Source organism: Lissotriton vulgaris, chromosome 2_1, assembly GCF_964263255.1.
Source record: "Lissotriton vulgaris chromosome 2_1, aLisVul1.2, whole genome shotgun sequence".
Taxonomy (NCBI): Eukaryota; Metazoa; Chordata; class Amphibia; order Caudata; family Salamandridae; genus Lissotriton; species Lissotriton vulgaris.
This window is the reverse complement of record NC_141687.1, coordinates 506,087,318-506,100,844: the sequence shown is the minus strand read 5'-3', so window position 1 is coordinate 506,100,844 and position 13,527 is coordinate 506,087,318. Positions and strand designations below refer to the sequence as shown.

General features: G+C 47.1%; 1 protein-coding gene across 4 annotated transcripts in view; it reads left to right on the top strand.

Annotated features, from left to right (window-relative positions):
• Positions 1-13,527, top strand: part of HECW2 (HECT, C2 and WW domain containing E3 ubiquitin protein ligase 2) — a 1,269,905-nt gene that overhangs the window by 1,242,360 nt on the left and 14,018 nt on the right. For all 4 annotated transcript variants that reach the window (XM_086955408.1, XM_086955407.1, XM_086955409.1 and 1 more), the window contains 2 exons: positions 2,498-2,583; positions 10,805-10,917. In XM_086955408.1, coding sequence (XP_086811534.1) covers positions 2,498-2,583; positions 10,805-10,917 — 199 coding nt within the window. The remainder of the gene's footprint in view (positions 1-2,497; positions 2,584-10,804; positions 10,918-13,527) is intronic.

The following is a 13,527-nucleotide window of genomic DNA, read 5'->3' as shown; positions in this document are numbered from 1 at the left end:
GTGACAGTGCGTGCAGGGTGAGTGCAGAGTGCAGGGTGAGTGCAGAGTGACAGTGAGTGCAGAGTGACAGTGAGTGCGGAGTGACAGTGAGTGCGGAGTGACAGTGAGTGCGGAGTGACAGTGAGTGCAGAGTGACAGTGAGTGCAGAGTGACAGTGAGTGCAGAGTGACAGTGAGTGCAGAGTGTGTGCAGAGTGACAGTGAGTGCAGAGTGCGTGCAGAGTGACAGTGAGTGCAGAGTGCGTGCAGAGTGACAGTGAGTGCAGAGTGACAGTGAGTACAGTCACTCAGCACCACCACATTATCACTCAGAACCACCACAGCACCACTCAGAACCACCACAGCACCACTCAGCACCACCACAGCATCACTCAGCATCACTCAGCATCACCACAGCACCACCACAGCACCACCACAGCACCACCATAGCACCACCATAGCACCACTCAGCACCACCACAGCATCACTCAGCATCACCACAGCCCCATTCAGCACCACCACAGCATCACTCAGCACCACCACAGCACAAATATGTTCTCTCAATGTTTCGAGCTTTATTACAAATGTCACAAAAAGATGTTAATATTTCACTTCTGTTCTTGGATTTCGTTACAATAAAATACACTGAACATAATCTTCACAAAAGTTATTTACAAAAGTTTAAGCTATTGCCATTATAAATTACAATCACTTTTATTAAGTATTAAAAAAAATTAAAAGCCATTGTTATTTGTAATATCAATACATCTAAGTCACGTAAATACAAATGTTGCATTACAAATGCTATAGGTGTCACATTTGCGAAAGTTATAACTATTGGCATTGTAAATGACAAAGCTATTAATTTAGCTATTTTCAAAACCAACACATAAATGAACATTTGGTGAATTACCATTAACATATTTGACTTTTTTACTAAGATATTATTGTACTCTTTTATGCAAACAAAATTTAGATACTGCATAAATAAGTTTAATAAAACATATTTTATATGTAGCTTTTTATGTAAAAAAAAACTATAGCACAAAGCAAAAAACAATTGCCATTTACAATGCTAATAGCTCAAACTTAAATAATGCGAGACCTATTGCATTGCAAATGCTTGTTTAACTCGCAATTGATAAACTTGGCAGTTGGTTATTTAGTGTTTTCAGTCCAGCACTTAGAGACAGTAAATGTGTATGAACTATATGAACGCTGCATTAATTTATCCATTATACTACTTTGCATCATATCGTCCCATGAGTATAAAGGTCCACACAGTGAAAGAAATAATTCTTGACTATTTTTACTAATATTTTCTTCAAATTTTTGAAAGACCTTTAATCTTCATTAAAGAGATGACTTCACTAACATTTCTGCCCTTTCTCACGCAGTGTTCAATCATGAGCCTCCTATTTAAGTTCTTACCTCTGAATGCAATCTTAGCACAATACCAATAGGAAATCCCTTGTGCTCACTGGAGTTCAGCTGGGCTACTTGTAATTTAATAATTCACATGCTAAAATGTTGTGTTTTGAATTAAAAAAATATATTTTAGGTAGAGAACCAATTTTACTTGTAAACAGGCCAAAACAAATTTTTAAGGCAGGCTACAACTTCCTGTGGGGCATATCACCGGGTCTTGTATTTCAAAATATTTTACCCATGACATCTGATTATGTAGTTCCCGTTTTATTGGCTGGAGTTTGATTTGGAATATTTAGATAGTTCTGCTCCTCTAAAGACTATCCCAGCAGAAATATATTTATATGAGCTAGAGATGAATTAATGATCGCCGCATTTCCAAATGGGCGATCTTGTCATCTAGTGCAGAGGTTCTTAACCTGTGGTCCAGGGAGCCCCAGGGATCTGCAAAGCCTAGTCAGAGGGTCTGCGACTGCTTAGAAAAAAAATATTTAAAGGATTAATAAAGCATATGGTAATAAAGAAGCAAAATTGAACATTTTAAAACGTTCTGTAATGTGAAGAAGTTGAAGGCTAAACATTAAGTTGGTATCCTCAGATTGATTCGTGGGAACAGTGCAAGTGCATTAAACAGAATATAGTATGGAGGATGGGTAGCCATAGATAAGTTTAGAAAAGCTCCAACCTTTCCATTAAAATGTAGATTTTTCTTTTGTTGTTATATTTGTTTGTGAATTGAAAACAATCTTTCAACATACGTGTATTTGTTTGATGAATGCTTGTTTCTGAAATTTTGTAGTGTTTTGCAGTTTAAATCATAAAAATTTCTTAGGTCGGCTCTCGGGATCCAATAATAACTCAGTTGAGGGTCTCCTGATTCTAATAATAATCCACAGGGGTTGCCCAGATTCTAATGATGATTTAGTGGGGGTCACTGAATTACAATAAGGATTAAATGAGGGTCCACAGAAGTCAAAAGGTTAAGAATGACTGCTCTAGGAAGTACTAAGCTATTGTAATATTGCTTCCTTATACTGGCTTTTCAACTATGACCAGGGTAAAACAGTTTTTTCATATTCTTTACATATTAGGTTATCATGACAATCATATTGTGATAAGATGGTTTTGGGCTGCTGTCGAAAGATTCAACAATGAACAACGTCTCCGACTTTTACAGGTGAGAGATTAATGGTTGTCATTTTACTGCTCCATCATGCCCATGCATGCATTATTATGTTATTTCCCCCATCACGGAACAACTTTTAAAATGTAATTAGTTTAAGTGAATTTGAGAATACTTCCCTATTATACATTTACAGCTGAAATACTACTTTAGATCAGAGCCTTTTGGTCACATGATGCCCTGATATTCTTACTAGTGGTGGGAGAACCAATAAACGTACACCCTGAACTCTGTTCCAGATACATATTTGTTTCACAGCGATATTCCCCCTCGATACACTTATGTACCTGTTGTCATCTGAATGTGAGCTGTTGTTATTAACATCAAAATCAATTAAAAAAAAGTTTTAAAAATGTGAGTGTAGATCTGGGTCCTACCTTATGGTGAACCATGTCATTCAAACAAAGGCTAAACACACCTCAGAGGTTTTGAAGGAATCTAAATTGTATGTGTAGAAAGGCAGATCTGTTTAACCTCTACTAATGATACTCTAAACTGGTTGGGCTGAAATAAGCCATATATCTTTGTATATTCCGATTTTCAAGGTGAAGGACCCGGGACATACCTTTTCTTTTTTATTTTAACGTCGATTCAGATTTCAGAGTCACTCGACATCTTGGTCTGTGAAGCTAATGCTAGTTACTCACTCGTTGACTTTATTTTCCGAAGGCATCAATCAATCAACCAAATTTGTAAACCGCGCTACTTACCCGTAAGGGTTTCAAGGCGCTGGGGAGGGGGGGATCTGCTACTGCTCGAAGAGCCAGGTCTTGAGGAGTCTTCTGAAGGCGAGTAGGTCTTGGGTCTGTCGCAGGTAGGTGGGTAGAGTGTTCCAGGTGTTGGTGGCGAGGTAGGAGAAGGATCTGCCGCCGGAGGTGGTTCGTTGGATGCGGGGAACGGTGGCGTGAGCGAGGTTGGCGGAGCGGAGCTGGCGGGTGGGAGTGTAGAAGTTGAGTCTGCTGTTTAGGTAGGCCGGTCCGGCGTTGTGGAGTGCTTTGTGTGCGCGGGTGAGGAGTTTGAAGGTGATCCTCTTGTTGACGGGGAGCCAGTGGAGCTCTCTCAGATGGGGGGTGATGTGGCTGCGGCGGGGGACGTTTGCGATGAGTCGGGCGTAGGCGTTTTGGATGCGTTGTAGTCGTCGTAGGTGTTTGGCTGGGATTTCTGCGTAGAGTGCGTTGCCGTAGTCCAGTCTACTGCTGACGAGGGCCTGTGTCACAGTTTTTCTGGTTTCGGTCAGGATCCACTTCTAGATCCTGCGGAGAGTGCAGAGGGTGTTGTAGCAGGAGGAGGAGACGGCGTTGACTAGTTTGGCCATGGAGAGGGAAGAGTCGAGGATGAATCCCAGGTTGCGAGCGTGGTCGGTGGGGGTTGGTGCCGTTCCTAGGGTGGTAGGCCACCAGGAGTCGTCCCAGGCTGAGGGGGAAGGTCCGAGTATGAGGACTTCCGTCTTGTCAGAATTCAGTTTCAGGCAGCTGTTCCTCATCCAGTCATCGACGGCCTTCATTCCCTCGTGGAGATTGGATTTGGCGGTGATGGGGTCCTTGGTGAGGGAGAGGATGAGCTGGGTGTCGTCGGCGTAGGAGATGATGTTGAGGTCGTGACGGCGGGCCACTTGTGCGAGGGGGGCCATGTATATGTTGAATAGCGTCGGGCTCAGGGAGGATCCCTGGGGGACGCCGCAGATGATGTCGGTGGCTTCTGAGCGGAATGGAGGGAGGCGGAAGCTCTGGGTTCTGCCGGAGAGGAAGGATGTGGTCCAGTCTAGGGCTTTATCTTGAATTCCGGCTTCTTGGAGGCGTGTCATTAGGGTGCGATGGCATACCGTGTCAAAGGCTGCTGAGAGGTCCAGGAGGATGAGGGCAGACGTTTCGCCGTTGTCGAGTTGGTGCCTGATGTCGTCTGTGGCGGCGATGAGGGCGGTCTTGGTGCTGTTGTTTCGTCTGAATCCGGATTGGGATGGATCCAGGATGTTGTTGTCTTCGAGGTGGCGTGTCAGTTGCATGTTGATGATTTTCTCTGTGACCTTTGCCGGGAATGGGAGGAGGGAGATTGGACGGAAGTTTTTGAGGTCCTTGGGGTCGGCCTTGGGTTTCTTGAGAAGGGCGTTGATTTCTGCATGTTTCCAGCTTACCGGGAATTTAGCTGTTTTGAAGGAGACGTTGATGATCTTGCGTAGTTGGGGGGCGATGAGTGTGTCTGCTTTGTTGAAAATGTGGTGGGGGCAGGGGTCTGTCGGAGATCCTGAGTGGATGGAGTTCATGAACTTGCGCGTCTCGTTGGCGTTGGACCAGGAGGTGAGGTGGTTGATGTGGCTTGTGTTCGCTGGGGCAGTGGGGAATGGCATGGTCGTGGTGTCGAAGCTGTCATGAATGTCAGCGATCTTGCGGTGGAAGAAGGTGCCAGTGAGTTGCATAGTTCCTGTGAGGGCGGGATGTCGTTGAGGTTGGCACTGGGGCTGGATAATTCTTTCACGATGTGGAAGAGCTCTTTGCTGTCGTGTGCGTTGTTGTCCAGGCGGTTTTTGAAGGAGGACCTCTTGGCTGACCTGATGAGGTGGTGGTGTCTGCGGGTGGCGTCCTTGAGGGCTGCATGGTTGTTCGGTGTGCGTTCGTAGAGCCATTTCTTTTCCAGCTTCCGGCAAGCGTGTTTGGAGGCCAGGAGCTCGTCTGTGAACCAGGTGGCTTTCTTGCTGGTGTGGTTGTTGGAGGGTTTCTTCAGTGGGGCGGGGATGTTGGCGCAGTCGTTGATCCATTGTCTGAGGTTGCAGGCTGCGGAGTCTGAATCAGTGGGTTCGGTTGGAGCGTTCTGGGAAAGGGTGGTGAGTAGCTGGTCTTCGGTGACTTTGCTCCAACCACGGCGGGGAGCTGGAGGGTGTGGTGGTATAAGGGGTTTTTTCTGTAGGTGAAGTGGATGCAGCGGTGGTCGGTCCAGTAGGGTTCGGTGGTGTAGTTGAAGGTGACGTGGTTGCTTGTGGAGAAGATGGCGTCCAGCGTGTGGCCGGCGGCGTGGGTCGGTGTGGTGACGAGTTGTCTGAGGCTGAGGTTTGCGAGGTTGCCGATCAGCGTGGTGGAGTTAGCGTCCTTGTTGTTCTTGAGGTGAAAGTTCAGGTCCCCGAGGAGGATGTAGTTCGTGGATGCAAGTGCGTGGGTGCTGGCAAGGTCGGCGATGGCGTTGCTGAACTGGGCCCGTGGTCTGGGGGGCTGTTGATGAGCGTTCCTCTGAGGGTGGTGTTGGGGTCGGTGTGGATCCGGAAGTGCAGGTGCTCGGCGGCGTTGAGGTGGTCTTCTGCAGGGGCGGTGACCTTGAGGGTGGACTTGTGGATGATGGCGATTCCTCCTCCGATGCCGTTGGTGCGGTCCCTGCGGGAGATCTTGTAGCCGTCTGGGATGGTGATGGAGATGTCTGGCGTGGAGGAGTCGTTCCACCATGTCTCGGTCAGGAAGGCTACGTCGGGGGCGATGGTGTCGAGCAGGTCCCAGAGCTCGATGGCGTGTTTGAGTGCGGAGCAGGCGTTGAGGAGTATGCAGCGGAGGTGCTTGGGTCTGGCCTTAGTAGGTTTGGTGGTTCGGTCGCAGGTGAAGTGGCAGTTGCGGCAGGAAAAGGGTCCGTGGTTATGCTTCGGGGCGGCTTGATTGCAGTGTTGGTTTCGGCCGGTGTTGAGTGCGTGGAGGGAGTCGGCGTCGTAGCTGAGGCTGGGTGTGATGCGGTGGGGTGCGCGGGGTTCTGGCGCTGGGCGCAGTCCAGGCGCGGACGGGCGCAGACTGGCTTGCCTCTGGCGCGCCTCTGGTACGCCAGCGGCGCGGTCGCGCAGCGACCTGCATAAGAAGGGGTGGAGGGAGGGAGGAGCAGCTGGGAGGCGGGTGGCAGTGAGCAAATGGGAAGGAGCGGGGCGGGGCCGCGGGGACGCAGCGTGGGAAAATGGGCACAGAAGCGGCGAGCGGGGAGAGGGAGGGGGGCGAGGCGGGGAAAAAAAGCGGGGAAACAGAGGCGAAAAGGAAAGAGGCGCAAAGACAGAGGAAACAGGCAAAGTAATGAAAAAAGCAGGCAGCGATATACAGTAGTGAAAAACTGGAGAAAAACAGAGGGAACAGAGGAGAGGAAAAAAACACGGAGAGAAAGGCAGCAAAAATACAGGCACAGGGGGAAGAAAAAATTTTACAAGACACACAACAGACCAAAACTTACTGCCCACCATTGGGCCCCCAGGGATGAGGCGCAGGCGGGAGCCTGCAGGTGGAGGAGGGCCTCGAACTCACGGGCGGCAGCAGCCTAGGGGCAGAGCACCAGCAGGGAGCGCTGGGGCGGCGGGGGAGCGTCTTGGCCTGAGAACAGGTCATGGATCGCGCTCGCGTCGCCCAGCGTCCCGTAATAAGAAGGGGTGGAGGGAGGGAGGAGCAGCTGGGAGGCGGGTGGCAGTGAGCGAATGGGTGGGAGGGGGCGGGGGCCGCGGGGACGCAGTGGCGGGAAACGGGCACAGAAGCCCCGAGCGGGGATAGGGAGGGGGGCGAGGCGGGGAAAAAAGCGGGGAAACAGAGGCGAAAAGGAAAGAGGCGCAAAGGCAGAGGAAACAGAGGCAAAGTAACGAAAAAAGCAGGCAGCGATATACAGTAGTGAAAAACTGGAGTAAAACAGAGGGAACAGAGGAGAGGAAAAAACACGGAGAGAAAGGCAGCAAAAATACAGGCACAGGGGGAAGAAAAAAGGTTACAAGGCACACAACATCTATATAACACATCATTACCCATTAAAGAGGCAAGGTTAAGTTAGGTTAGAAAATCAGTGCTATAATAGAGTATCGTTTCCTTTTCAAGCATTGGGTCCTTAATAGATCCATATCTTTTGTATTAAATAGAAAATACTAAACCCTCCAGGAAAATTGGGACTTAAATAATGGCCTAAGCAAAGATATATTTTCGGGAGTGATCCCTAGTAAGTCAACATACTTATTTACCTCTTTCATTGATATCTGTGGCCACTTCTACCTATCTACATGCCGGTAGGGAGCTTCTTCGGGCAGCTGCACCTACTGACAGCATACTCTGGCCAAAATGCTAAGGAAGAAGCTACTAATAGATCTCTTCTGAAAATGATTGACTTAAATTCCCAGTGCATACCCTGTAAAGCCACAATACATTTGGGGCATTCATGTAAAGGTAGGCTTCAACACTTCATTGCTTGTATTCAGAGACTAGCATTTGCAGTGGACAGTCATCTTTCATCCTCATTTATTATTGGCATACCTCCCTCCTTTGGTGTTTAGTAGTACCACACTTGACAATGAAAGGCAATTTAAACCATAGCACAGTCACTCCATGTATGGAAATAGACTATGGGCATGGAACAGTAATTGCTTTTTTGACAGCACAGGTGCTTCTCCTATGTGGCACAAGAACGTACTTTTCTCTGCATCACCATTATGTCTCTCGTTCTATTTTTATGTATCTGTATGAGCTACAGATTTTGTCCATGCCCTGCCTAAAACATATAAAAACCCAACCCCTTGCTAAAACCTGGTACTTTCTCCAACTACCTATGTCCCAAAAACAACAAATAAATTATTCAGCTGCAGTACATTTAAGCACAACGTAGATACACATGATTTGTTATCAGATTTCTTCAAAGTAATCTTTATCATTCAATAAGGGCTCTCTATTGACTGTTCTCCCTCAATTCATAATTCAGGGAAATATTTAGATTTTGACAGATGGGATACCCCTCACAAATGTGAGGGATATCCCATCTGCTGTTTTACAAGTGCATTATATCATCTGGCACTTATAATAAGATGGATGGGATACTCGTCACATTTGTGATGGAGTAACACATCGCCAAACTATACATCAGACGCATGTAAACTCTGACACACAATTGTACATGCAAATCCCTCTGTGGGCAAAGTAAAGGAGTAACTCTAATTCCTAAGGAGTCTAACGCAACTGAAAGCGGGCCATGTGAATATATCCCAAATGAATGTTAATTCAGTGTGGCCCGTAATTAATACTGAGTGTTAATTAGTGGTGTAATGGCTAATGCAACCATCAGTGACGTTCTGAGCAATATTGGGTAATGCCATATCCCTCTCGTTGCTATTTAAGTTTACCCACCTTAAGTTGCCAGGCAATGTCAACATATGGACAAGGACTCTTGAACTGCCAGCCACTCAGAATAGATTTCTTACTGATGTCCATTTGGTACTCCTTATGGTTGGACACACGCATAAAGTAAACTACATCCAGAAGGAAATCCTCTGTGAACATGTTTCACTTTTAGTGCACAAATCAGTTAAACTACTGTGGTGAATCAGTGATAAGTACATTCAAACTATGGATTGCAGCCTTTCATTTATCCCCTCAAACATTGAAACTGAACAAAGACTCTTTAGATAGCACTTTCTATCACAACATTAATAGAAGGATGTATAGCCCATTCATTTGTTACCTTCTAGTACCCTGATCAAGAGTTGATTTATCCTTATACAAGGATGGACTGGTCAGATCTAGCTGTTTTGGCCCTGTGAATTGGATCCGACTCCATAAAGGAAGTTGGCACAAAGATGATTCCCTTTTAGAGTAAGAGAGAAAGCAAATTGTACTGGAAAAAAAAAAATAGAATCTTATTAATTGCACGCATTGATTAACCAATAGTGAGCCTTTATTGTTGAAGAAAGCCATGTATTTCTCTGAATTGATCTTGATTTTCCTGACATCTCTGAAGAGGTGAGGTACCAAAATATTGTTGTCAGAATATGATATGGCATACATATTAAGTTCTTAGGTCCTTAATATCGTCTACAGAAATTTCACTTCACTGGAGTTATTAATTAAAAATCTACACCCAGAGGGATAATATTTTTATAAGCTATGTTTAGAACATGATATTTATGTCGGATGATATTTGTGTATACCATATTCTGACATGCACCAGAAGACACTACAGACCTGATTACGAGTACTGCACTTGCGGTCTGATCCCTGCCACCACTGCAGGTCTGCCTGCAGTATTTTGAGTGTGGCCGTTGGACTGCTGCGATCCAGGATCCTGAGGCAGTGGTGCAACGGTCAGAAGCAGTAATATGCTGGAGGTGCCGCTGCAGCACCGCTGAGCATATTACGACCTGCCTGTCCACCACCCACTAAGAAAAGGGTGGCAGAGAGGTAAGTAAGGAGTCCCTAACAGGGCCCTTTGCTGCTCATGGGGCTGGGGTTGCAAACAGGGGGGCACATGTTGTAATGACCTTGAATTACACCCCGTTTCTGCACAGTGAGGCATGCACTACATGGTGCATGCCACACCATGCAGGAACGTGCTGCAGGCACAATCACGACGGCGGTCTGCATGTTAGGTTTTCCTATGAGTCTTACAGACCACTTCCATAAGACGGCTGCAGCACCGCCTGCCCTGGATTATATTCATGATCCTGTGGGGGGCGCACTACAGGCTTACCCATCCTCCTGTCGGTGCGGCAGGGCGACAGGAGGACCGCAAAACCTGTAATCATGCCCCAAACCCTCACAGCAGCTCTGTGGTGATGTTAAACAATTCTCCAAGGACAACATTGAGGCTATCCACAAGGACATCAAAATGGAAATTGTCAGTCAATAAACCCTGCACTAATTTCGATTGAATAGCCCTGGCATAGGCAGTAATTCTGGAGTGCTGGAAATCAGCATGCTCTGTTGGCCACGGCTGACCTGTCCGCTCTTAATGTTCTGCTTTTGTTCTCACAATACAGGTGACTTCAGGTTTACTTTCCAGGTTGCTTCTGTGATTCAGCAATAGGAAACAAAGGACTAGCATGCACAGGCATAACTTAATGGGACAACACTCAGGGTATTTGTTTGAACAGTTGCTCAAAATCAGTGAGAACTGCAGGCTGTGTAGCTTAAAGAAACAGAGGGGAAGGTACTTAAAGAAAAAAAAGCACAGAAAAACATAAGAAACCATTTATGTTTAAATGCCAAATGAGCTTCAGTAGACAAGAGAGATAACCTATCCATATTCTTTAAATTGGCCCTTCCATCTTCTGTCTCTTTTAGTCTGATTCACAAACAAGAGATGTGCAGGCAGCGGTTTGTTGTGAAAATGCTTTTAGGTCTTTCTAGTCAAATAAATCAGATTTCCAAGCCAATAGAAGTAAACTGTAATAAATATTGTTTTATTCTAGCGATCCTTTACCCTTGGACATTGTATTTACTTTGTTTTTTTGTGCTAAAAGTTTGTTACAGGGACATCCAGCATTCCATATGAAGGATTTGCATCTCTCCGAGGGAGCAATGGGCCAAGAAGATTCTGTGTCGAAAAATGGGGAAAAATTACAGCACTTCCCAGGTAAAACCTATAGGGATTTTGAAAGTTTTAGTGTCTTAGCACGATCATTATGCCTAGTTTGAAAAACACATGTGCTATTATTAGTGAACTGTTCGTCATGTGAGTAATTTTAGATGACTGGGAGGTTTGGTATGTGAAAAAGAAGATTAAATCGTACATCAAAAGGGAGGACATTGATTGGGGAGGTTTCTGAGACGAGAATTAAGTTTTAGGGAAGATCAAAGAAAACCCTAAGAGAATCTTGTAGAGAACGTCATGATACTTTGCCAGCCTTGATAACAGTAGCTTGATAGTCCAGTGTCTCTAGATGATATTGACAAAAACCACAGTTGATGGACAGAATGCAGAACAATGTCACACATTCACCCCAGTACAGAGATCTGGGCCTAAATCCATCGTTTTTTTGCACTCCACACCACCCCAGTTCAGACATGGCCATATGCAAATCAGTCTGACCCTCTGCCTCATGGGAACAGATCAGCCCGAACTGCCAAGCCATGCCTTCCCTGGACCGGAAACAAGCTTCCGAGGACCGGTTTCTGGCATGCCAGCCGTCTTCAGCCCGGCTTGCTTGAATCCAGTGGTGTGGAGTGCATGGGGCTCACGTCTGAGCATACCCTTCCCACTCGGGTGACAATTGCAAAAATCACAGTTGATGGACAGAATGCAGAACAATGTCACACATTCAAACCAGTACAGAGATCTGGGCCTAAATCCATCGTTTTTTTGTACTCCACACCACCCCAGTTCAGACATGGCCATATGCAAATCAGTCTGACCCTGTGCTTCATGGGAACAGTCCAGCCAGAACTGCCAAGCCATGCCTTCCCTGGACCAGAAACAAGCTTCCGAGGACCGGTTTCTGGCATTCCAGCCGTCTTCAGCCCGGCTTGCTTGAGTCCAGTGGTGTGGAGTGCATGGGACACGTCTGAGCATACCCATCCCACTCGGGGTGACAACTGCAAAAACCACAGTGGATGGACAGAATGCAGAACAATGTCACACATTCACCCCAGTACTAAGATCTGGGCCTAAATCCAACATTTTTTTAGCACTCCACACCACCCCAGTTCAGACATGGCCATATGCACATCAGTCTGACCCTGTCCCTCATGGGAACAGTCCAGCCCGAACTGCCAAGCCATGCCTTCCCTGGACCGGAAACAAGCTTCCGAGGACCAGTTTCTGGCATTCCAGCCGTCTTCAGCCCAGCTTGCTTGAATCCAGTGGTGTGGAGTGCATGGGACTCACGTCTGAGCATACCCATCCCACTCGGGGTGACAATTGCAAAAACCACAGTTGATGGACAGAATGCAGAACAATGTCACACATTCACCCCATTACAGAGATCTGGGCCTAAATCCATCGTTTTTTTGCACTCCACACCACCCCAGTTAGGACATGGTCAAATGCAAATCATGCTGACCCTGTGCCTCATGGGAACAGTCCAGCCCGAACTGCCAACCATGCCTTCCCTGGACCGGAAACAAGCTTCCGAGGACCGGTTTCTGGCATTCCAGTCGTCATCAGCCCGGCTTGCTTGAATCCAGTGGTGTGGAGTGCATGGGACTCACGTCTGAGCATACCCATCCCACTCGGGGTGACAATTGCAAAAACCACAGTTGATGGACAGAATGCAGAACAATGTCACACATTCACCCCAGTACAGAGATCTGGGCCTAAATCCATCGTTTTTTTGCACTCCACATCAGCCCAGTTCAGACATGGCCATATGCAAATCAGTCTGACCCTGTGCCTCATGGGAACAGTCCAGCCCAAACTGCCAAGCCATGCCTTCCCTGGACCGGAAACAAGCTTCCGAGGACCATTTTCTGGCATTCCAGTCATCTTAAGCCCGGCTTGCTTGAATCCAGTGGTGTGGAGTGCATGGGACTCACGTCTGAGCATACCCATCCCACCCGGTGTGACAATTGCAAAAACCACAGTTGATGGACAGAATGCAGAACAATGTCACACATTCACCCAGTACAGAGATCTGGGCCTAAATCCATCGTTTTTTTGCACTCCACCCCACCCCAGTTCAGACATGGTTATATGCAAATCAGTCTGACCCTGTGTCTCATGGGAACAGTCCAGCCCGAACTGCCAAGCCATGCCTTCCCTGGACCGGAAACAAGCTTCCGAGGACCGGTTTCTGGCATTCCAGCCGTCTTCAGCCCGGCTTGCTTGAATCCAGTGGTGTGGAGTGCATGGGACTCACGTCTGAGCATACCCATCCCACTCGGGGTGACAATTGCAAAAACCACAGTTGATGGACAGAATGCAGAACAATGTCACACATTCACCCCAGTACAGAGATCTGGGCCTAAATCCATCGTTTTTTTGCACTCCACATCAGCCCAGTTCAGACATGGCCATATGCAAATCAGTCTGACCCTGTGCCTCATGGGAACAGTCCAGCCCAAACTGCCAAGCCATGCCTTCCCTGGACCGGAAACAAGCTTCCGAGGACCATTTTCTGGCATTCCAGTCATCTTAAGCCCGGCTTGCTTGAATCCAGTGGTGTGGAGTGCATGGGACTCACGTCTGAGCATACCCATCCCACCCGGTGTGACAATTGCAAAAACCACAGTTGATGGACAGAATGCA